The sequence below is a fragment of the Lathamus discolor genome, chromosome 5, assembly GCF_037157495.1.
Source record: "Lathamus discolor isolate bLatDis1 chromosome 5, bLatDis1.hap1, whole genome shotgun sequence".
Lineage (NCBI taxonomy): Eukaryota > Metazoa > Chordata > Aves > Psittaciformes > Psittacidae > Lathamus > Lathamus discolor.
The window spans coordinates 2,012,488-2,034,616 of record NC_088888.1 but is presented as its reverse complement, the minus strand read 5'-3'; the positions used below and the strand labels follow the sequence as shown (position 1 = coordinate 2,034,616).

Below are 22,129 nucleotides of genomic sequence, written 5' to 3'. Positions count from 1 at the left end.
CCCAGATCCATGTCCAGTCAGGTTTTGAATAGCTCCAATGGTGGATGCTTCACAGCTTCACTGTGTGACCTGTGCCAATGTCCAACCACCTTTAGAGGATTTGTTCTCCTTGTGTTGGAGGGGGATGTCCTATATTTCAGTTTGTGCCTGTTGTCTCTCAGCCTGTCACTGAATACTGCAGAAGTCTGGCTAAATCTACTCCTCTCCCTACACCCCTATTGGGTACTTACACATGGGTAAGGTTTACCCCCTGAAGTCTTTTCTTCTCCAGGCTGAAGAGCCCCAGCTCCCTCAGCCTCTTGTATGAAAGATGCTTCAGTTCCATAATCATCTTAGTGGCCCTTTGTTGGACTCCCTCCAGTAAGTCTGCATCCTACATTGTACTGGGGAGCGTGGGACTGGACCCAGTGCCTCCCCAGTGCTGAGCAAGCTTATCAACCACTCCTCCCAGTTCTTCATTGTCTGCAAGCTTGCTGCCAACTTAGAGAGTGCACTCCATAGTTCAGGCTGCTAATGAGGATGTTGAACACTACTGGTACCAGTATGGAGCCTGGGGTACAACCCTAGTGATTGGGCTTCGTGCTCTGGAAATGGTCATTTTCTCTCCTGCAGCTTTCCTTCCTCAATCTCAAGTCCCTGGGTTGCCATACTGAATTTCAGATGAGCTTACCCCCACCCGTGGTTTTGTGCTCTAAATAAATCTTCCTCTTTCCTCCTGTTTTGTTTCTCATTATTTTCATATCTATAGAAGGAAAAGCTGCCTCAGACTTTGTCTGACTTGAATCCTGGAAGAAACAAGTTCTCCAGCTCATGCAGCAGATGGGAATTTTGTAGCGATACTTGTAGCTTTTAAAGGGAAAATAAAACCAAAAATGCCATGGCAGTCAGGGATTGATGTGTCAGATCCTGCTTCTCGGCTTTGTTCCTGTTTGGTTAGTTGCAGAGCAGTAATGATGGGGCAGATGAGTATGGGTACAGCGCTGTTGTAACCTGCTGGGTTCAAGTTATTAAAATACAGAGCCACAGCCAACTGTTCTTTGCTTGAAAGGGTGATAAGGGTAACAATAACAGCAAGCTCTGTCTTTGTGGCATGTTTTAGTTACCCAGCTGCACTGGTATAGTTTTCATCATAGAAAAGAAACACTTTCTTCTCCTCTCACTGCTCTTTCACAAAGAGGAACATGCTTGAATTGTTGTGATGGGGGTGGATTCTGAAACTCCCCTGATTTCAAAGTCACTTTTCCTTTTAACTCTAGAAAAGCCAGCTTGTTTTTCATAAAGCAGTTTTACAGGCACAATTTTCTTTGATCTTAGGATGTATCTGGCATTGTAATAGTATTTAAAATACTGTAGTTTCACTGTATAGTAGACTGAGGAGGGCTTTTAAGACTGTGATATCAACCTAAGTAAATTTGATGTTGGGCTACCTTCTTGTTAAGAGTAACCATCAGTGTTATGGGTGAACAAATGGAAGTGTTCTGTGGATTTATTGTATAAAGTCATACGCTTGAGTGGTGAGAATCCTTTCTCACTCGTAAAAGTTACCACTGTAGATAAAGAGACTGAAATGTAGGACCCACAGCCCTGTCTGATAAAAAGGGTCTATTTGGGCAAGGGCCCAGTCTCTTTGTGTTGAGGAATTGACTGTGGTGTTTCCATCGTTGTCTCTGAGCAGGGTTGAATGGCAGAAAGGTAAAAAAGACCCTTGTATGTCTGCATTCTTCTTAACATTTTCAAGCCCATACTCTCCATCTAGGGAGCAGGAAACTCCAGTGGAATATTTTGTGGGACTCTTACTGGTACAAGTGGTCTTGTGGCCCTGTAATGCCAAAGGAGGGTTCTCACCACTTATAATTGCATATTTGTAGCAAATATTGTCTTTGCTCTGTGTAACAATTTAGCTGAGTTCCTTCTATTCATAGTCTCTGTCTCTTCAGTGCTTGTTTTATGGAAGTCTGTTTCTTTGCTTCTGTCACTTATGGTGTTACAGCTTTTTGGTCATCCCCAGACTGTTCAGAAGGTTTTAATCAGCAAATGGCACAAGTTCCACTTCAGTTTCTATTTTGGTCATCTTGAGGGCAGTCCTGTAAACTTTGTCTTTACTTGGTGTTGAAAGTAAATTGTTTTTGAACATAGATTAACAGTGTTTCTTTCCACAATATAACTAGGAATGACCAAATTAATGCTTTAAACATGAACTGAAGTGGCAGCAGTTAACCTGAAGTCTGTTTACCATTGGTTCAGATTCTTCTGTCTTTTTAGGACCTTGCCAGCAATGTGCTTCAAAGTAGGTAATTTTTTGTGTATCCTTTGAACCCCTTAGGAGTGTTTTTAACTTTCAAGCCTTACTTGAGTGATTGGCAATATCCCTTAGTAACCTTTACTTGTTTTATTTCTTAAGTGCGCTAAATACATAAAATATATTCTTTTGTGGTGAGAAAGATTGTGAGACTGCCCCATTGCTTTGCTTCTCTTTCTTCTAGGCTTCAAACAAACTGATTCTTCCTGGCCAATATAACATCTGCAGCATGTAAGGCATTAGAGCATTAGGGTATTATTTCATGAATGCATTGATGTTCCTCTGGGTAGTTAATGTATTTTATCTGTCAGCAGGGAGGAATGTGCTGTACCGCTTGCTCCTTCTGCGAGTGGTCTGACTCATGAGCTCGAGGTACTTCAAAAGGGTTTCAGCACTCCATCCCATTCTTCAGTCTTGCAGTTGCTTTTCTAATAATAGAAGCAGCAGTACAGACAGTGGAGTGGCTTCTTGGCTTCTACAGTTTATGACCAGTATAGCCATGAAAGCTGATACCAATCACAGTTCACGGTTCACAGTCCATATTTGCTTATGAGGCTATAAACACTGTCTCTCTCATAATGCTCCTTGGAAGCAGTAACCCCTGTATACAACTGAGGTTCCAGTCTGGATGATCAGAACTAGGAGCTGTGTGACTTTGGTGCCTTTACGTTCAAGCACTGTTGTGGGGGCAGCATAAATAGCTGTTGGGAGACCTCCAGGGTATGTCCAGTGAGAGATGTGTTCTTGTAAGACTTAGGACATATTGGAACTATTTCCTCAATATCTATAGCGAGCATAGCTTCTGTATCCTGACAGAATTTGTTGACTTGAAAAGTTTTCTCATCATATAAACTGCTTGCCTAGCATAATTGTGAGGAGGTGAAGCTCTTGAGATGGTGCTGCCTGTACTGAAGTCAGTGGAAGAAGTTTGCTTCACTGAAGATGAGCTAAGGTTTCACTTTTATTGATTCTCACTCACAGATGGGTAAAAGGAGGCCTCTCTTCAGCCACAAGCATCATCTCTCGTGCCAGTGAATTATAGAACTCAGGCAAACTGTACCCATGAGGTCTTGAACATGCCCTCCAGGAAAATTAAGTCAGTCTTCAAAAGCAGTCATCACTAGGGCCCATTTCCAAAAGGAACTGCTGTGCTTTAGGAAAAATGTGGTTCTTGGGTTGGCTGGAAAGAGGAAAGAGCCAGGGCATCTCTATTGTAATTGTCTCCTGTTTTTAACACCTCTTCCTGTCAGGGAATTGAAATAAGAGTGTGGGCTCATTAAGGGCATAAATATTGTGACTGCTAAAGTCCTCTTCTCCACAAAGCAGTTCTGCCTGTCAACTGCAGATAGAGAGGGAAAGGAAGCAAAAAAGAATGGAACTGAAGGCCAAAGGAAATGTGCATTGTTTCCTGCAGTGAAGCATAGAGGTGTGGAAGATGGTTTGTCACAGAAACACACAGATGGTGACTGGGCTATGTTAAACCTAATCTTGGTTTATTTAACATGGAGTCTAGGAACTCCCTTTATCTGCAGGCTTCTCTTCCCCAGCTGCTGCTTCTTTGACTTCTTGATGATGAACACTTTTCTTGATGGAAATAAAAGAGACAGTTTGTGAACACAGGTCAGTTTATCATCATTATGAAAGTCTGAGCCAAGTTAGCTGTAAAAGAGGCTTCTTTTGGTATCAAAATCTTGTTTGAAACAGATTTTCACAACCTTAAGGTTTGTATATTGCAAGAGCATTGAAATTGCCAATACTTTCATAGCAAGGGTACATTCTTTAATAGGAAATGGAAGATAACACATAAGCGAAGCTGTGTTTAAGGAGATGTTATGTTGTGTGCATGTTCTTTCCCTCCTTTTCCAGACTGCTTTTACTGATCACTTGCGTGTCTTGTGTGTACATAGACACAATATGTGAAGGTTTCCTTGGCAGTATGAATTTTGGCAGGAAGGGGTGGGATAGGAAGAGCTCTTTTTTCAATAATATGTGTCTGATTTAACACAGGTGGTTTAAAATACTTTCTAACCCCAAAATATGTGCTTAATAAGTGTAAAAACCTAACTGTGTGCTGATTTACTTAGTCCACTCTTTGGTTTCCCTTTATTTCATGTAGGCAACCAATTCAGAGAGGCAAATGCCTTGAACCTTTTTGTTAAGGGGAAAACCCCACACCTTTAGTATACTCGTATCTTTTTTTTTTAATGCTGTCTAGGCATGCTAAGTAATACTCAACCTCTCACGTCAGTTCTGGGATTTCTTAATGCCAGCTATCAAAGAATCTCATCTACAGAGGCAAGACAAATGAGTTTAACAACTCTACATAGCTACTCTAGCTGAAACATGCTCTAATGAGCCATTTGTGAATAAGAGTAAAGCAGGGTGCAGCTTGCCAGACAAAACTGCTTGAGTATGAGGAGTGTTTAAAACTTAGAAACCTGGCTGAGTTACAGTCACCATTGAATACCTAATAATAATGTTCCCTCTTTGAGGAAGCAAAGGAGACTGTCCATTAATAGTGCCATTTATTTGCTGCTGAAGGTTTCCAAGCGATTGTACTCTTCAGTTCTGTGTGTTGCCAACCTGCAGCTTCTTGGAACAGGTTTTCTTGCCTCATGGGTGCAAGTGATTATGAGTGATGAGAAGAAAACTGAACTAAGGAGTCGGAAGTTCTGGGGTAAATGTTCTCCAGTTTCTAGAGAAAGTTGTGTGTCTTGTGTGTAGACTCAAATCTAAACAGCAAATGGATTTCCAAATCAATGTATTTACATATATAACAACTTTCAGGGGATTTATCTAGGCTGGTTTATGGGTTTGGGGGTTTTAATTATTGTGATTAGAACACTTAGAGTTTCCCTGACCTTGCTATAAAGCATGGGTCTTTCATCTTTTTTATATATGGAATTAACATGATAGCTTGTAGGATTGGGTGCTAGTAGGAGAATTGCCTTTGGTTCCTTCACTGCCCATTTCCAAATGCCTGGAGGCTTTTTCTTTTTTCCTTGCTTTCCAATTCAGTGGGGAAATAAGAAGTTAAGATCCAATACCTCTTGAAATAATAGCCCTAGGTATTCATTGGAACTTAAGTTGCCAATAAAACTTAGGCTGATTTTTACACACTGTAGTAAAACTAATAACTGTAATGAAGAATAGATGGTTGAAAATCTCAGAACATACCTGAGTTTTAAAATGCGGTATGCAAAATGAAGTTAGTTCAAATTCATTGCTAGGCAATTGTGCAGATATTGCCATTCTTGCCAGGTATGTTCATAAGTATAAAATTAATCTATGGAATTGTTAGTTAGCTGAGTAGTCATTTGCCCAGTCTAATGGCATACTGCAATTAAAGTGCTTGAATATTTATTCATAGCATTGCTTACATGCACACAGTTATGTTAAGGACAAAGCAGCCAGTCATATAGACACAGAATGGTTTGGGTTGGAAAGGACCTTAAGATCATGTAGTTCCAACCCCCTGCCACAGGCAGGGACACTTCACATTAGACCGTATTGCCCAAGGCTCTGTCCAGCCTGGCCTTGAACACTGCCAGGGATGGGGCAGCCACAGCTTCTCAGGGCACCCTGTGCCAGCGCCTCAGCACCCTCACAGGGAAGAGCTTCTGCCTTAGATCTGACCTGAACTTGCCCTGTTTCAGTTTGAACCCATCACCCCTTGTCCTGTGGCTGCAGTCCCTGATGAAGAGTCCCTCTCCAGCATCCTTGTAGCCCCCTTCAGACACTGGAAGCTGCTCTGAGGTCTTCTCTTCTCCAGGCTGAACAGCCCCAATGTTCTCAGCCTGTCTTCATACGGGAGGTGCTGCAGTCCCTGATCATTCTCGTGGCCTCCTCTGGACTTGCTCCAACAGCTCCATGTCCTTCTTATGCTGAGGACACCAGCACTGCACACAGTGCTGCAAATGGGGTCTCACGAGAGCAGAGGGGCAGGATCACCTCCTTCCACCAGCTGGTAACGTTCCTTTTGATGCAGGCCAGGTTTCTGGGCTCAAGCGCTTGCTGAAGCCAGCTCGTGTTCAGTTCAGCCAACATCCCTAAGTCCTTCTCCTCAGTGCTGCTCTGAACCACTTCTCTGCTCAGCCTGTGTTTGTATCTGGGATTTCCCCAACCCAGTGCAGGACCTTGCATTTGGCCTTATTGAACTTCATGAGGTTGGTAATGTTCTGAGAACTCTCAATAGATATATTTAGATGTGTAAAAGTTCAGTAAAAATGTGGAAAAAAAAATCTTTCATTGCTTTTATTTTCCTCTTTAAGCTCTGCAAGGATGAGCTCGTGCAAAACTTGGTTTGTTGCTCATCAGATGAAATATTTTCTTGATGTTTTAGAGACTCATGTCCATCTTGGACTTATTCTTGTAAGAGAAGGGTAACTCTTGTCTTACGGCGCATGCAGTTGCAAGTAACGTTGTCTTCATCCTTTCCTGGAGAAGCCTTTTCCTTGCAATGCTAAGTCACAGATGAAGAACCTCTTACAGCTAAGCCAGTTCTGCCTCAATTTTGTGGGGGAAAGATGTCATTACTCATCTGGGGTACCAGATTTGCTTGGTACTGAGTGTACTATGGTTTTGAATTTCCATGTTGAACTGATTTCCTGCTCTTCCCTTACTTTGTGTTAGTTCACTATGTTAAACTGAATTTTCAGAAACCTAACTATTGCGAGGCCATAGACACAGACCCAGTATCCGTATAAAATGCTCCCCAGCAGTAGAAGGAAGCTGTGGAGCAATGTTTGCTGGTTTTCAGGCTCCTGAGTGACAAATAGTTGTCTTTGAACTGGTTTTTGTCTTGTTGCAGTGGAGCAAAGCAGCGTTCCTGGTTCTGCTGCCGTGCAGCTGGGGTTTTGATGTGACTGTTTCCAGCTGCAGTGGAGCAATGTAATAGCACAAGTATTTCTTAAAGTACAAGTTGATCCTTTGGAGTATTTCAGTGTGGTGGAATAATTGAAGAGAGGCATTTCTTTCCCCCACTGACTTTAAGGGGACACAACTTAAGATTCTAGATATTTGAAGGGTTTTTTTCTTCTTTAAGAATGTGTGGTAATGGCGGTGGCTTTTCTGCACATTTGTGTAGTTTTCTGTTTGGTTTCCCATCCAGAAATGCTCTGTGAAGGACTTGCCCAAACTGATTCCTTTCTCCTTGGTAATCAGGTCAATCAGTTGACCAGAAAGCATTATTAAGCACAAGAGACAGACTGATTGCCCTAGGAGAAATGACAGGGCAAAGGAACTAGAAGATGTCCAGCTGAATCACTGTGAATTTAACAACTTCCTACCTGTCAGCTGAGCCACAAAGTTGAACTGTTAGCCTGGCTGTTGATGGATAAAGAGAGTTCTCCTCTTTAGTTGTTTTCAGGTGCATGCACTTCTTATGGCTGACATTCTTCAGTCATGAGCTTTAATTCTGCAGAAAGTTAGATCTGTGAAACATTTTCGAGGACTGAAAAGAGTTTCTTTTTAAGCTGCTCTACAGTAGAACTGATGAGTAGCATTAATCTATGTGTTCCAGGGAAGTATCTCTAATAATCTGTTTTTCTCTGGGTGATCTAGAAGTAAAAGAATTGTATTTGGAAATGATGAGCTACTTGTGAGAAACCTCATTTTGCAGATGCTGAATGTATTTAGTACTTAGTTTTTATTACTTTTGGAAGGCCACACTTCAGTAAGACAATTATATATTGGCTTCTTAATAAAGACACTGAAGTAATACTTTCAGAATCAGTATGACTTATTTCTCTGTAAAGCAGTTCTTGTTTCATCTTAGTTTCTTGCTTTGTGGGGTACTGCCATAGGTAGGCATGTGAGATACTTGATAAGGAAGGTGCATGGTGAACTGTGACTGCCACAACCAGGCGTTTCCCAACTTCCATAGAGTTAGAGAGGACATTAGAGGGAATTTGCATGTAACTGAGGAGGAGGGATAAAGGGGAATCTTCTAAGTCCATGTTAAGAAGAAAAAGAGAGGATCTGTGCTTAGCTTGCCCAGGGAAAGGAAGTTGAACATTATGGTGTGAATACACCTCCCTACCTTCCTATCTCTGATTCTACTTGTAAATACAGCATTTTATTTATTTACTTTGTCTTCAAGTCTTAATTCAGTACTAACATAATAAAGTGTCAGTTTTCAAAGGCCTGTTGCTAAATGGATTCCTGCAAGGACAGGGAAGCTATGAAGGGACTATAGGGTGTTATCTTCAGTATGTGACCTATTGCTTTTGCATCAGTTAAACCACTGCTTCAGAGACAAATAGTAGTAAAGTGATTAATTGTCCTGTGATGGGAGTTGTTCACTGCCTGGAAATCTGTTAATAACAGTGCTAAAGATTCAGCAGTGGAGCTGAAATACTTCCTTTGGTGTTGGAAATAATAGCGAGTGACAACCACGTAAGATACTGAACAAACACAGAGACAATAATCCTGCCCTACATGCGTGGGCAATGTGTGTTGCCTCTCCTTTTGACCTTCACAGGACTGCTCTGCTCATCTTTTCCCGTTACCCTGTACTGCAGTAACCATTCCTTTTATGGAAGAGGGGCCAGATGCCACATGCTTGTCTTTTTGCCCCAGTGACACCATTAGACATATTCTGGTCTTCAATTTACAACAGGCTTACAACCTGGTTTTCCATCCTGTGTTCTTCTTTGGGAGGCAGTCGTCTCTCTTTTTCTGTTTAGTTACTTGGCGATGATGGGAGCAGCAATTCAAGCTCCTTTTCCTTACGTCAGGAATTCTTGCTCATCAGTGTAAATGTTGGCTGATCAGCACCTGTAGCTTCCTCCTGACATCATTCTTACCCCTGGAGTATCTGCTCTACAGAAGAGTGACTAATAGTTTCTGTCATCTGAGCAGCATTCTCTGAAGCCAGTTTCTTGCCTAGAGCTAACTTGTTTAGATGTGAATTACTGAGTTTGTTTAATGTAGCATTTTAAACCCAATGATCCAACTGCAGGCTTTTTGGTTTGCTTTTACCAGGGTAGTTTATTAATAGTAAGTGTAGAAATGAAACAAACTTGCTAAGTTAAATACAAATGACCAAAAGCCATCTCTGCTAACATGATTTGTTTTTTAATCTAATGAGGTGAGACAGTTGAATTTGAAAGCTGGGTCGAAAGCTTATGTAATTTTGAGACCCTAAATATAGAATGGTGTAATGACACAAAAAGATCAATCTCTGTGCATATGTTCTGGTAAAGAACTTTTGTTTTGTTCTTATTCTGTGCATGCAGTTTAAAACTAAGCTGGATACCCTCTGCTTAGAAAAATGGTCTTGCTGATATTCCTATCTTTATGCTATGTGCCGATTTAAATGGACATGTAGCATGTAGCTTCCTTTGTTACAATTATCTGGGTCTTTGGGGTTTTTTGTTATGTTTATCGTCATTGTAAAATTGACCTTTTTATGTTATTTTTTTCAATAGTAGTGGAATGGGGTGATGATGTTAATGCAGTATCAGAAGATGAAGCCATGGTGCTGGTGAACCATCAAGCAACGGGTGACGTCTGCACTCTGATGATGTGCCTTCAGGACAAAGGCACGGTAGGCTACAACTGGGGAGTGGGATAGCTTCCATGTATGTGATCTGTCACCTTGGGTGTGGGGTGCTCACATCTGTGTGGGGTATCGATGACTGACTTGGGTGTTAATAATCTCAAGGCCCTGAGCAGATTTGGTTTAATGTGACAGCCAGTGGCTTGGAGCAGGTTTTAGACCATAAAAGGTTGCCTTTAAAGAAGGTCAAATATGAGCTGAGTCAGTGTGCATCCAGTTTAGGTTAACTCAGGGAAGCAGGTAATCATGTATTTGGTTTTCTCTTCTCACCTCATGCTCTTGTGCAACTTCTGCTAACTTTGCTTGAACCAACACAAGTCTGTCTTCTTGGTTGTGATTTTATTCCCACATGGAATTTTTCTCAAAATTAGAAGCAAGTTGTGCATTGGGATTTTCATATATAGGAGTTCAAAAACTGAAGGTGACTTCCCTATGACAACATGTGCACGCTAAGCGAGCTAGCTAAGGTCAGAATTGCTTGAGCTCTTGTTTTACAAGCCCTTAAGCATTTATTTGGTGAGAAGTGCAACTAATGTCAATTGTTTCACACACTGCTGTTCAGAAGATTCCCATCTAGGAAGTGTAGTGTTGGAAACTGGAGTATGGGATCTAAACAGGCTGGCAAATCTATGTGCAGGTCAGGAGGAAGGGGGTATTTAGGATCAGGCTGCAAAGGGTGGACAGTATACCTGGCAAGGTGAAAAAGCGCCTCAGCTGTGTCTTAGTGTTGTCTTCTTTCTTGAGACCGTGCAGTGAAGAAGCAAGGAAAACAGCAACTGCTTTTTGTTGCATCTGTAACTGTGGCACTTGGGGTATATTAATATAGATTGGGTGTACACTGAATCTCTTATCAGGGATTTCAGTTTTCTTTCAAAACCGAAACACCCCAAGCCCTCAAACAAACCCAGTTCAGAAAAGAAAGTATGGAAATACCCCTCAGGATTGAGCAGAGACAGATTTCTTTCTTCCTCCCTGTAGCCTAGAGAAAACTGGGTCTAAAAGTACTTTTAATTGCTTGAATTTCTTTGGGTATTGAGGAAGTTAAATGAATTCTCTACCATACCCCAGTGAGGAGAATGACAGAATAAACACTCTGTAATTCCCTTCATCAATATTATGCATAGGACAATCTTATGGTGAAGATACAACTGTGAAGGCATAGTCCCGTGGCTATGTTATTGCGTATAGGCTTGACTATGTATGTATCAGGTGTTTTTAAATATCATAGGGCTTCATCGACTCATGTATGTATAATAGTATATATATATAAATCCACTCTGTGTTTACCCTGTTTGACTCCATAGCTAAAAAGTTTCAGTCAAGACAGAGCAGTGAATGCAGAGGATGTTAAAAACAGAGGAAGGAATGATCTTCACTATGGAAAGCGTTAGGTTTGCAGGCTTTCAGAAAAGCAAATCATCCTTAAAAGCACTTTTTTTCCCCCTTAAAGAATTGCAGTCAATGCTTTTTGAATATACGTGTCTAGAGCCTAGTATGGTTTTAGCTAATCAAGAGATAATTAAAAAGAAAGCTTCAACACATGCTTGAAGTATAGCATGAGTAGTACAAATGGCTAAAAATAATGAGAAAGATCAGGATAGTTTATCCTTCATAGAACTTGCTGAATCAGGTGTTCTTAAATAGCATGCTTCGTATTTCTGAACACAGAGGGTTGCCTTTAAGTGACTGTGAAACCACTGGAGAGGATAAAAACCCAAACCTACCTGTCCAAAAGGAATCTTTATACTATAGGCAACTACTTAAATTAGGCAGTCTTCTTTAAATACAGTTTAAACTTAACGTGGAGTCCTTCACAACCTTGATATTCATCTGCTAGTAACAACATGGCAGCCTTCCAGTGTCTGAAGGGGCCTACAAGGATGCTGGAGAGGGACTCTTCATCAGAGACTGTAGCAATAGGACAAGGGGTAGGGAGTCGCCTCCTCTGGACTTGCTCCAACAGCTCCATGTCCTTCTTACACGCTGTGAATCTCCTCCTAGCACAACTGGAGGATTCTGCTGTCTCAAATTGCCTCCAAATGCTGCAGTCTGATTCTTTTTCAATAGAACGTAAAAGTTCAGAAAAGGCCTGCAGGCATCTGTCCTACACAGCTGCATCCAAACCGTATAGTAATAATGTATCTTAGTGTGAGTGGTACATACTAGCTTTGTAAGTGCCAAGACAAGACTGAACAAGCACAACAGTAACACCTTTCACTAGAGCAGGTTGCTCCAAGCCCCTGTGTCCAACCTGGCCTTGAGCACTGCCAGGGATGGGGCAGCCACAGCTTCTCTGGGCACCCTGTGCCAGCGCCTCAGCACCCTCACAGGGAAGAGCTTCTGCCTTAGATCTAACCTGAACTTGCCCTGTTTCAGTCTGAACCCATCACCCCTTGTCCTGTCGCTGCAGTCCCTGATGAAGAGTCCCTCTCCAGCATCCTTGTAGCCCCCTTCGGACACTGGAAGCTGCTCTGAGGTCTCCACGCAGCTTCTCTTCTCCAGGCTGAACAGCCCCAATGTTCTCAGCCTGTCTTCATATGGGAGGTCCTGCAGTCCCTGATGATTCTCGTGGCCTCCCCTGGACTGGCTCCAACAGCTCCATGTCCTTCTTATGCTGAGGACACCAGCACTGCACACAGTGCTGCAAGTGGCCTCTCAAGAGACCAGAGCAGAGGGGCAGGATCACCTCCCTCGACCTGCTGGTCTCACTGCTAGTGATGCAGCCCAGCACACAGGTGGTTTCTGGGCTCAAGCACACACTGAAGCCAGCTCATGTTCAGCTTCTAATCAACCAACACCCCTAAATATTACTTGACTAATACATGTTACCGTAAGACAAGCCACATAGCAAGGTTTCAGGTGAATCAGAAGTGACCTAATTATACTTTTTATATAGTTCAAGAAATTGCCCCAGTTGGTGAGAGGAAATGTTAAAACACACTCCATTAGTTGAGGTCTTATGAACATTAAAGGTTATGTGTTTAACAAAGAGAAGTAGGTTAAAATGCTGCTATTGCTGCTTTCTGACTAGATTAGGACTGATAAATGTGGCTGTTTTTTCTGATTCACAGCAGAAAGCAGTGCCAGGAAGGGTGCAGTGAAGAGGTAGAAAGTAGAGCTTGCAGCTGGTTTGAATGCAGGTTTCTTTGTTAAGGTAGAGGAGCTTGAAAGATGAAAGTCAGTCTATTCAGGTTGCTGTGTTCTGAAACCTGTTCAATGAAAGTGGGTCTGTGAATAGGAGGCACCTAGATTTTGTAATAAAATTGGTAAAAGGTTTTTCTACATTCTGGACTTATTAAAGCAGGAAGGATGAAGCAAAAAGGACCCGAAACAGGATCCAAACCTTCTTTCAATCCATAAACAACTACAAATCTGTGCTCAACACATTTCTGAATGTCTTTGCTTAAACCTCCTTGAAATGCAAATGATAAAGACTTATCTCATGAGCATTGTTTCATTCCTGAGGATACTAAACTGAAGAGCCACCAGCAGTATCTTGCAGTGTGATCTGTCCTGCCATTGGTAGTGGAACAGGATGAATATCCATTAGTTTTGTTTGCCTTTTGGTTGCAGATGATGATATGTGTGTCCTATTCTTTGAAGTCTTCCTTTTCAGCTTTATGTGTTCGAGTGTGTGTATATATTCATTAATTCATACGTTAGAAATATTTCCTCTTTGTACTCCTAACCACTGCCCAGGCTTATAGGCAGGTTTGTAGTCACTGAGCTCTAGAGTTTGCCTCTTTGTAGCCCGCTTGCAGCACACTGCCTGTATGTTTTGTCTTAGTTATAACTTGTATGTCACACTCATCTTTGACAAAGTCACATCATTCCCTCTCAAAAAGCCTGAGGAAGCCTATGAATGTCACAGCCTTTAGATGACCTGTATCATCTAAGACATGGTGAGATGGACTTCAGACTCAGAAGAGCAATGATCAACTTTCAGGGTACACCTACTGGCATCTAAATAAAAAGACAATAAAAGGTGGTATGGGAGGAAAGAAGCATTAACACTGCTGGGAAAGAGTTCCTCCTCCAGAACTGCCCTAGAATATCCTGGAGAAGAATGGCAGCTTCCCAAAAGACACAGATCTTTTCGGGGAAGCACATTATTAAGCCTGCTGACCTCCTCCAGTAAAGTAGATTATGTTGGCTTAACTTCTGCTTGCTATAATAGAACAATAACTGTCAAAATGCCAACATATGAGGCAAATACTGACAGTCATATGGGTGCTGCTGCAGGCTGAGTCCTTATCAGTGGAGTTTTGGTGGTGTTTTTATCCAAGGATATGGTTCCTTACACCGCCTCTCATCTATGGGCTGGTGCACAGGCATGAACTTAGATACTGTAGTGCCTTGAGGAGCGATAATATCTCAGTGCTTTTTTTAACTCCTGTCCCTTGGGCTCACCTTTTCTTTTTTTGTCTCCTCCCTAAGGCTTTCTAATTTACTGAAATGGAAAGAATATAAATCTGAGAGAGGAATTTTTGGTTTAAGATCCTCTTTTATTGAACCCCGGCCTGGGGATAGCTCTATGGGAAACGCTTTCACCAGTATTAGTCTCAAGTGGGGACTTCTATCTAGGAACAGGTTTTTCTTCTCTCACTCACAAATACCTAGTGTGTCTTTGTTCCCTTGGATGTGTAGCATCTAGTAGGAAGTGCCACTGGTAGGCAGGAAAGCATACTAGCATGTCACAGGGAAGAACTGGATGCTTGTTTCTAAAGCAAAACCTTTCATATCTTTGAAAGCTGTCCTCTTCTGAGACAGGCTTTCCTTTTCCACTTCCAGTGATGCTGAAGGGTCCAGAAATGGGTGCTCTTGCATTATTCAAGATCTTCAAGTAGAAAGTTTGCTAGTATTAAAAAAAAAAACCCACAGAAGTTGAGGTGTTCTTAATGTGCTCTTAGGCAAGGATGCGAATTCGGAATTCACTGGGAAATCAGCTAAATGTCTAAGGCAGTCAAGTATCTCGGTGTTCTTTGGCAGCTGTGTTCTTGCAGGTGTGTAAAAACTTCACTTTGAGCATCCAGCTGCAGTTGTTTAAGGTTAAATGAAAGAAACAGGGTATGTGACAGTTATCTTGCTCCAAATATATATAACCCAGGATTCATTTATAGCTTCTGTGGTCAAAAGGGAGCATAGGTAATCAGAGCACTCCAAGAGATAATTAGATTTCTTTGGACGAAAGACTTTCTGATGCATGCAATTCTAGACCCAAATTGCAAATTCTGGAGCTGCTTTTACAAAACAGAATTCCCGCATTAAATAGTATCTGCTGCCTTCTCCATATTCCACATGGAGATGTGAAAGTAGGGAAAAGACACCCTCTTTCACTGTATCAGATAGTTTTGTTAGAAGCATTGTTAATGTGATGGATGTGGTTTACAAGTATTTCAGTTACTGTGCAAGCTTTTGGTGTTTGTAGGTGTGATCAGCTAACACATTATATTTTCCAGAGGAAATCTTTACTTCGTAGACTGCTTTATTTCTGCCTTAGCATCTTTCAGTTCTGTAGGATACATCATTGGAGGCAAAGCAGGAGGTGCCTGGTTTAGATTAAAGAAATTATCATCTGACTACCAGAGAAAATGTCATGGTTCTCCATATGCTGTTTTGATAGTGATAAATGGAAGAGTACTATGTTACATGACTTTTAAGTTTCACTGAACTTGAATCAGTCTTAGTGTGGCCTTATAACATAGGGAAGAGTAAAGGCAGCGAGCCTAGTGTATGACAGCATGTAGGAGACAGTGGGTTTTTCAGTTCTGTAGAGCCAATTTGTGCCCCTCTCAACATCTGCATGTAGGAGCTCTACAGGGGAAAGAGTTAGAGAAGAAGCTTTTTCCTTCTGTTATTTACCTCTTTTGGAGTAACTCTTCTATTTTAAATCTCAAAGGACTGATCAGGTATATGCCTTTCTCCTGTAAGAAATGATGATCAATGTGAATCTGATGGCACAACCTCTATTTTTGCCTTCTCATTATGCTTCTTGGCCAGGACAAGGAGCCTGAATGCATGTGGTGCTATGCCATGAGAGAAATGAATAACAGCATGTGGGCTGTCCAGAGGTCTCTCTAAATGCTGCTGTTTAAAGAGTGAGCATGTATGGAGCATGTGCAAATCAGAAGCATGAGAACAACATGATCTCATTCCCCAAGTAGAAGTAACTATAAGGAAATACGGTTTTGTGGTATACGTAAACCAGTTGGAGGTTTCAAATACAGATCAGTATCATTTTGTGTACTTTAATGATCACTCAAGATGGGTTTAGTTTGCAGCTGCCTTCAAATTCTGGTGGTACGTCAGTAGAAGCATTACAGCACCTGCGTGAAAAGCTAGAGTAGAAATCACTTCAGCATATGGCTAATAGTGCAGAACTGTATATTATATTACCAAAAGGCAGCTATTTAATCCTGCTCTTGGGGGAGAAGCATATCACCTCTGCTGCTTTAGACTTAAGGGCATAAAGGACTTTGTATGTATTTGCTAGTTTTGTTGCTGTTGCAAGGGTGGTAAGAACATGACCAGTATATACATAATTCTCCGCACTTGGTATTTACTAACCTTCTTCTGGTAACTTTTCAGGTTGTCCGTCAGATGATGTGGCTGATGGATCATATTTTTAAGTATACAAACTTTGGTATCGTGTCTCTAATCCATGGAGACTTCTTTATAAGACAGGTAAGTGAAAACACGTAGTAGCGCTTTGAGTTTATCCATATATTTGGAACATTGTGGTCTTATGGAACTTACTCATTACCTCCTGGATGGTTTGCAGGATGAAATAGCTATGCTGTAATGTGTATATTTGGGTAGAGCTTTGTTCTGCTTTTGTTTCCCAAGCTTATTTTATTATATTCCTAGACACAAATGTTTATGGAATCCAGCTGTGATGGGAGGCTTTTATTAGAGGAGTACAAGCACAGTACATGGGCAGGCCTTTTAGTCTCTGCTTCTTACTGCCATTGTTGGCACCTTTCTTCTTTCCTTAGTGACCTTGAAGCTGAGGAGTGCTTCAAGTCTGGCTAGGTCACTGTTCTGACTGCCAAAGTGTCAAGGAAAGGCAGGACCATTCCTTTCGATGCTGACATGGTAGCAGACCAGTTTAAGGCAGTGAAGGACCTACATAAATAGTAATTGGTTCTTGAAGGTTTATTCTTCTTAGAGCATCAGGAAAGAGTGTGCCTTGAGTTCAGCATCTCAAATGTTAAGAAGTGAAAACCTCAGATCATTTCTTACAGTTTGGAGGTTTTTCTTATTTGGTAGCTGTTGATCCAGCTGCACTCTAAAACCAGAAACTTGGAAGTGTGGATTGCTAAATGTGAACCCGCAGCCAGTTTGTGAACTGCAACATCCCCCATATTCCTTTCTTTCCTCTGCTTATTTGTATCTGTCCGGACTTAAAATGCATGGGCAGCCAGAGAGAATTAATGAATTTTCACTTTACAGCGAAAAAGCAGCTAAATGACTCAGAATGGAATGATGAAATACTTTATCACAGCTATACATAGCTGAAATTCTATTTCTCACTAAGACTGGAGGCATGGTTAGAAAACCTCAGGCAAATAATTAGATAATAAGATTAAGGTCTGTAGAGATACACAACTGTGTACTGTGAGAGGATGGAAAGGAACAGGGTTTGACACTGTAAACTGTCTATTTCAGTAGTTAAAATACATCAGATACACTTTTTTTGAGGTACACGTGGCTGTCAGGTTAACTGTGATTTCTGAAGGTAGTGTTGCAATTCCAGTTCCAAATCCAAACCATTTCTGAGCTAGAAAACCTAAGGCTTTTCCTCATTTTTGTCAAGTGGCTTAGATATGCAACAACATCACAAGTAAAATGAGATCAGCATGAGTCTAAATATAAACCAAGTGAAATAAATTGTTTCCTGGCTGTTAGTTAGCCTTTGGGTGTAGCAAAACCGCTAACTATAGAAAGGCCCTAGTAATGTTTGGATGAGCAAATATTTTTTCTCCTGTAAAATAATCTAATTTGATTATGGTGCAATGCATCGATTTGTTTGAAATGCACATTAGCTTCATTTTCATGAGCAGCCCCAGTGGCAGGTTTAGGGATGCTTCTGAGTCCTACCAGGAGTTAACCAGTTTTATCTCTTCTCCCATTGAAGAGTTTACTGGAAGCAGAGACTGCCAGTACCTTGCCATATCCATGATGCAAAGTGCGTCCTAAAGAATTTGTCAGCAGTCTCTTGCTGCCTCTTTTCTTTCCTCTAAAGGAAAGAAGGCTGAGCCCTGTGATGGAGATCAACTAGCCATGGTCTTCAAGAGTTGGGTGTAATAAGGAGCTGCTTCTGTATGACTGACTTTCTCTTCTTTCTGGATAATATGTTAACTGTGTCTTATCTTCCATGGTTTTATCTAGCCATGGTTGCATTTAAACACTCCTTTTTCCCATTTAGTCCATTGGGCTTTTTTTGTATTGCAGAATTATCTGAAACGTCACAGGATTTGCTAAACTGCAGTTTATTCACCAGTCATATCTGTTAGGTTTGTTCAGGTTTGGGAGAGTTCTAATGTCTAGCATGTGGAAAGATTACTGTTTGCTGTTTCCTTAACTCCTGCGCTACCCTGGAGTCCTGTGGTCTGGTGAGAAAGCACTGGTTTAACCGAGGGATTTTTATATTGCTCTTTAATGTAAGCACATAGAACCTTTTCCTTCCCTTCCATCCCTGGCAGTGGTCAAGGTGGATGGAGCCTTGTGCAATGTGATCTAGGGTGAGGCATTCCTGTGGTAATGAAGGGCACATCTCACTGTCTGGTGAAGCTGTGCTAATACATAGGAGAGGAGAAATGAACAAGTCACTTGAGCACCACAGATTTGGGTGAAAGCTGTGGTTCTGCTGTGGTAACCCCACTCAGGCCTGGTTTCGAGGTCTGTGGTGCCTCTGCAATCCTAATAGAGGCTAGGGGTGAGGGGAGAGGTCCATAGAGGATAGTGGAAGCAAAGATCCTGTTTGGCTTGCAGAAATGCCTGGTGATAGATAGACCACGGAACCATAGCTTGACCTCGAGGCTGTGTCACTGGCTGTGAATTCAGTTCAGCAAATTTAACTTGAGACACAGTAACAGCTAGGAAATCCTGCAAACACATCCTCCTCTTACATGGAGTTCCCAGTTACGGTCTGGACGTCGCTTTTGCAGAGAATTCATCAAATCAGGAGCTTCATCCCCAGTTTCCGGAAGGTTTTTTCAGCCTCTGTGCAAAGTGGCATTAATTCAGCCACCAGTGGGTACGCTGAGGAGAACGTTGGTTTGTGTTGCCTGAGGGGCTTATTTGTACCTCTGACAAGAGAGGACTCTTAGGAATGTAATAATTATCTGGCTAATATTATCTCTCTTAAGCATTCATTTCATTTAGGTGATGTTTTATCCTTACAGGGAAGAGCACACCGTGACCAGCAGCTTGTGTTACTCAAGGAGCATCTAGAAAAGTATTACAGGAGCCGCAATCGGAAATGGATTGTTTTATTTCCAGAGGGTGGCTTTCTTAGGAAGAGGAGAGAAACGAGCCAGGCATTTGCCAAGAAAAACAATTTGCCATTTCTTAAACATGTTACCCTGCCAAGGCTTGGGGCAACGCAAGTAATCCTGGAAACACTTGTAGCGCCGCAAGAAAACGGAACTCCAGCAGGTGGAGGTGCTGTGATAAGAGGTAAAGACCACTTCACTCTTTTGGGGAAAAAGCAAACTGAATGTCCAAGATTGGAGTTACTGTGTTGAACTGGTCTCTTTTAACGTCAGAGTCCATCCATAATGGACCATTGTATTTATATACGTGTTTTCATATTTACTTTGAGCTCCCCCAGCTTTATTTTTTGATGCTGAGATGAAAAAGAAACCCATAGTTTTAATTTGATAGAGTCTACTGTGTGGCTGTGTGAATGCTTGCCTTGGGGCACAGATACTGGAATGGGAACCCAGAGTGAGCAAGAAGATGGGCTCCTCCTTGGAGCAAGCCTGATGGTATGCACTGGTTTATGGTAGTATGGAACTGCAGTAGCAGTGTTTCTGGAGTATGCAGACTGTGTCCAGATTCTTATTCCTGGCTTCAGAAGTTTATTTGCATCTAGTACTTTCCATTTTATTCTTTCTCTTTAACTGTATTCTATTGAATTCAAGTTCTTCTATTCTTTTCAGATTTTGATGGGAACTGTCCGCTTTGTTGCTGGAGTTAATTGTTGCTGATGACTCGATTTGAAGGATGGTTTTGGCTGTCCTATGTTAAAAGAGTTATGAGGGAATAAGAATATTCCTGCAGCATTATTATTCTGGGACACCTGGGCTGAAGGGGAAGGTATAGCTGGGATATAAATGATGTCTGTAGTTACAGGACTCGGTGCTTTTAGTCTCTCCATTTTTATAATTAGCTTCTTGGCATGTTCAAATGCAGGGTTAGATCTTGCTTAACCTAATTGTGGATTGTTACTTGTTACAGAAACGGTGTCTGGGGGGTTGAGGTGGTTTCTTGTTGATGGGTGATGCTGGCATTTCCAGAGCCAAATGATGACAATCATTTAGGAGTTCGAACCGAATATTCATACTAATGAAGCCACAGATGCAAAAGGCTTTGGGGTTTTTCTGTTCAAGTTTCAGGGTTAGCAGGAATCCTCAGACAGAAATTGCTTCCAGAGAATCCTGTCAATGTAGGAAATGGATGGAGATGATGCACTTTCAGGAATGGAGGGAATCTTTTAAATCAGCTGAAAATGAAGCTGTGGAATGCATCAGAGTATTTCCTTTCAGGCTACATTCAGAAAAGCAAGTCTGAAGGAAGCCCTTGTTGTCTTAGAAGGTTTTAGGTTTAAAAGAGAGAAAAAGAATAGGCCTTGTTAAGAGTTAACTTTCTTAAGGAGAAAAGTTTGACCTGTTCCTGTTCTGTTTCTTCCTGTCTCAAAGGTAAAAAAGTAGGAAAAGTAAGAAGTTCCTCAATTAGTTACAGGCTGGAAGGGGACCAAAAGCACTAACCAAATACCAACTTAATGTTTTCATACTCTGCCATCAACTTAGCAGAACATCAGACCTGGTGCTTTTTGAGTGACATGAATCAGGCTCCAGAGAAGTGAGTATTTGACGGCGATTGCCCTAACTGGGTGCTAAATGAAAGTGTTGTTTCAGAAACGCATGGAACCACTGCTCTCCATCCTATCCAGAAGATGACAGGAAAGAAGAGTGGGCAAAAATAGGGAAGAAATGTGTGTTTAGCTGTCATTCTTTCAGAGTGGCATGTATGAAAACACAAGGAGTGAGAAAGAGAAGTGAAAGTAAACTTTATATGGGAGGGAAGAGTAATACATTATTTGATACATAATGAAGCTGAGGTATTTTAAGTCCTCCCAAACAGTTGGCACTTCGAAGGAGTTTGGAGCAATTGTTCACTGAATAGAGGCATTCCAGAGCTTATGTTTGATCAATAGTATGTTTTTTTAAGTCTGCTTTATTTTACTATGCAGCAACCTTTTGCCTGATAAGAGGTTGCTATGGGCTTGGTTAGAGGCATATTGAAATCTTGTCTTGCAGTTTTCAACTGCAGCACAGTACGTCCAGTTCTGATGCTTATTCTAAGAGAAATCCAGTTTTCCCTCCTGCAGAGCTGGACACTGGACTTCATAATTGGTTGGGTTTATTTAAATCAGACTTTTTGATTCACTGTTGCGAGGAATGTGGGAAGGCTTGCTTTTTTTGTTATCTGGGAATAAGGGCTTCTTGTTTTGTTCCAGGTGATTTGTTATGGAGAGATCTTGGGATGATGAGTAAGATGTTCAGTCTGAGAGCTGATCTTTGGGGCAAAACATTAATTTTAAGGTCAGTGGTCCGGTTGAACACACAAAGACCAGTAGAGAACAAAGGATGAGTTACAAGAACACGTTGCTATGCAGGGGAAGGCAACAGTGTCATTTGGCTGCTATCGGAGTGATGTAAGTGTTCAGGAAACCACACCTGAATACTAGTGAATGCTAGTAAATATTTTCTTTTCCAAGTGGAAAATGTGGTCTTAGGTCCATGCCTAGCTGGTGCATTCTTTTCCACTCCGGATGCAATCTGGCAGTATTGCAGAATCATGGACTCAACCAGGTTGGAAGAGACCTTTAAGCTCACCCAGTCCAACTGTTCCCCAGCCCTGCCAAGGCCACGGCACTGAGGCCTCGTCTCCACGGTGTGTGAGCACTTGCGGGGCCGGTGCCTGCAGCCCTGCCCTGGGCAGCCTGTTCCAATGCCTGAGCACCCTCTGGGGCAGGAATT

At 41.7% G+C, this 22,129-nt stretch overlaps 1 protein-coding gene across 5 annotated transcripts in view; it reads left to right on the top strand.

The window, feature by feature from the left end:
- Positions 1-22,129, top strand: part of LPGAT1 (lysophosphatidylglycerol acyltransferase 1) — a 77,840-nt gene that overhangs the window by 34,542 nt on the left and 21,169 nt on the right. For all 5 annotated transcript variants that reach the window (XM_065679367.1, XM_065679369.1, XM_065679366.1 and 2 more), the window contains 3 exons: positions 9,730-9,848; positions 16,449-16,544; positions 19,268-19,541. In XM_065679367.1, coding sequence (XP_065535439.1) covers positions 9,730-9,848; positions 16,449-16,544; positions 19,268-19,541 — 489 coding nt within the window. The remainder of the gene's footprint in view (positions 1-9,729; positions 9,849-16,448; positions 16,545-19,267; positions 19,542-22,129) is intronic.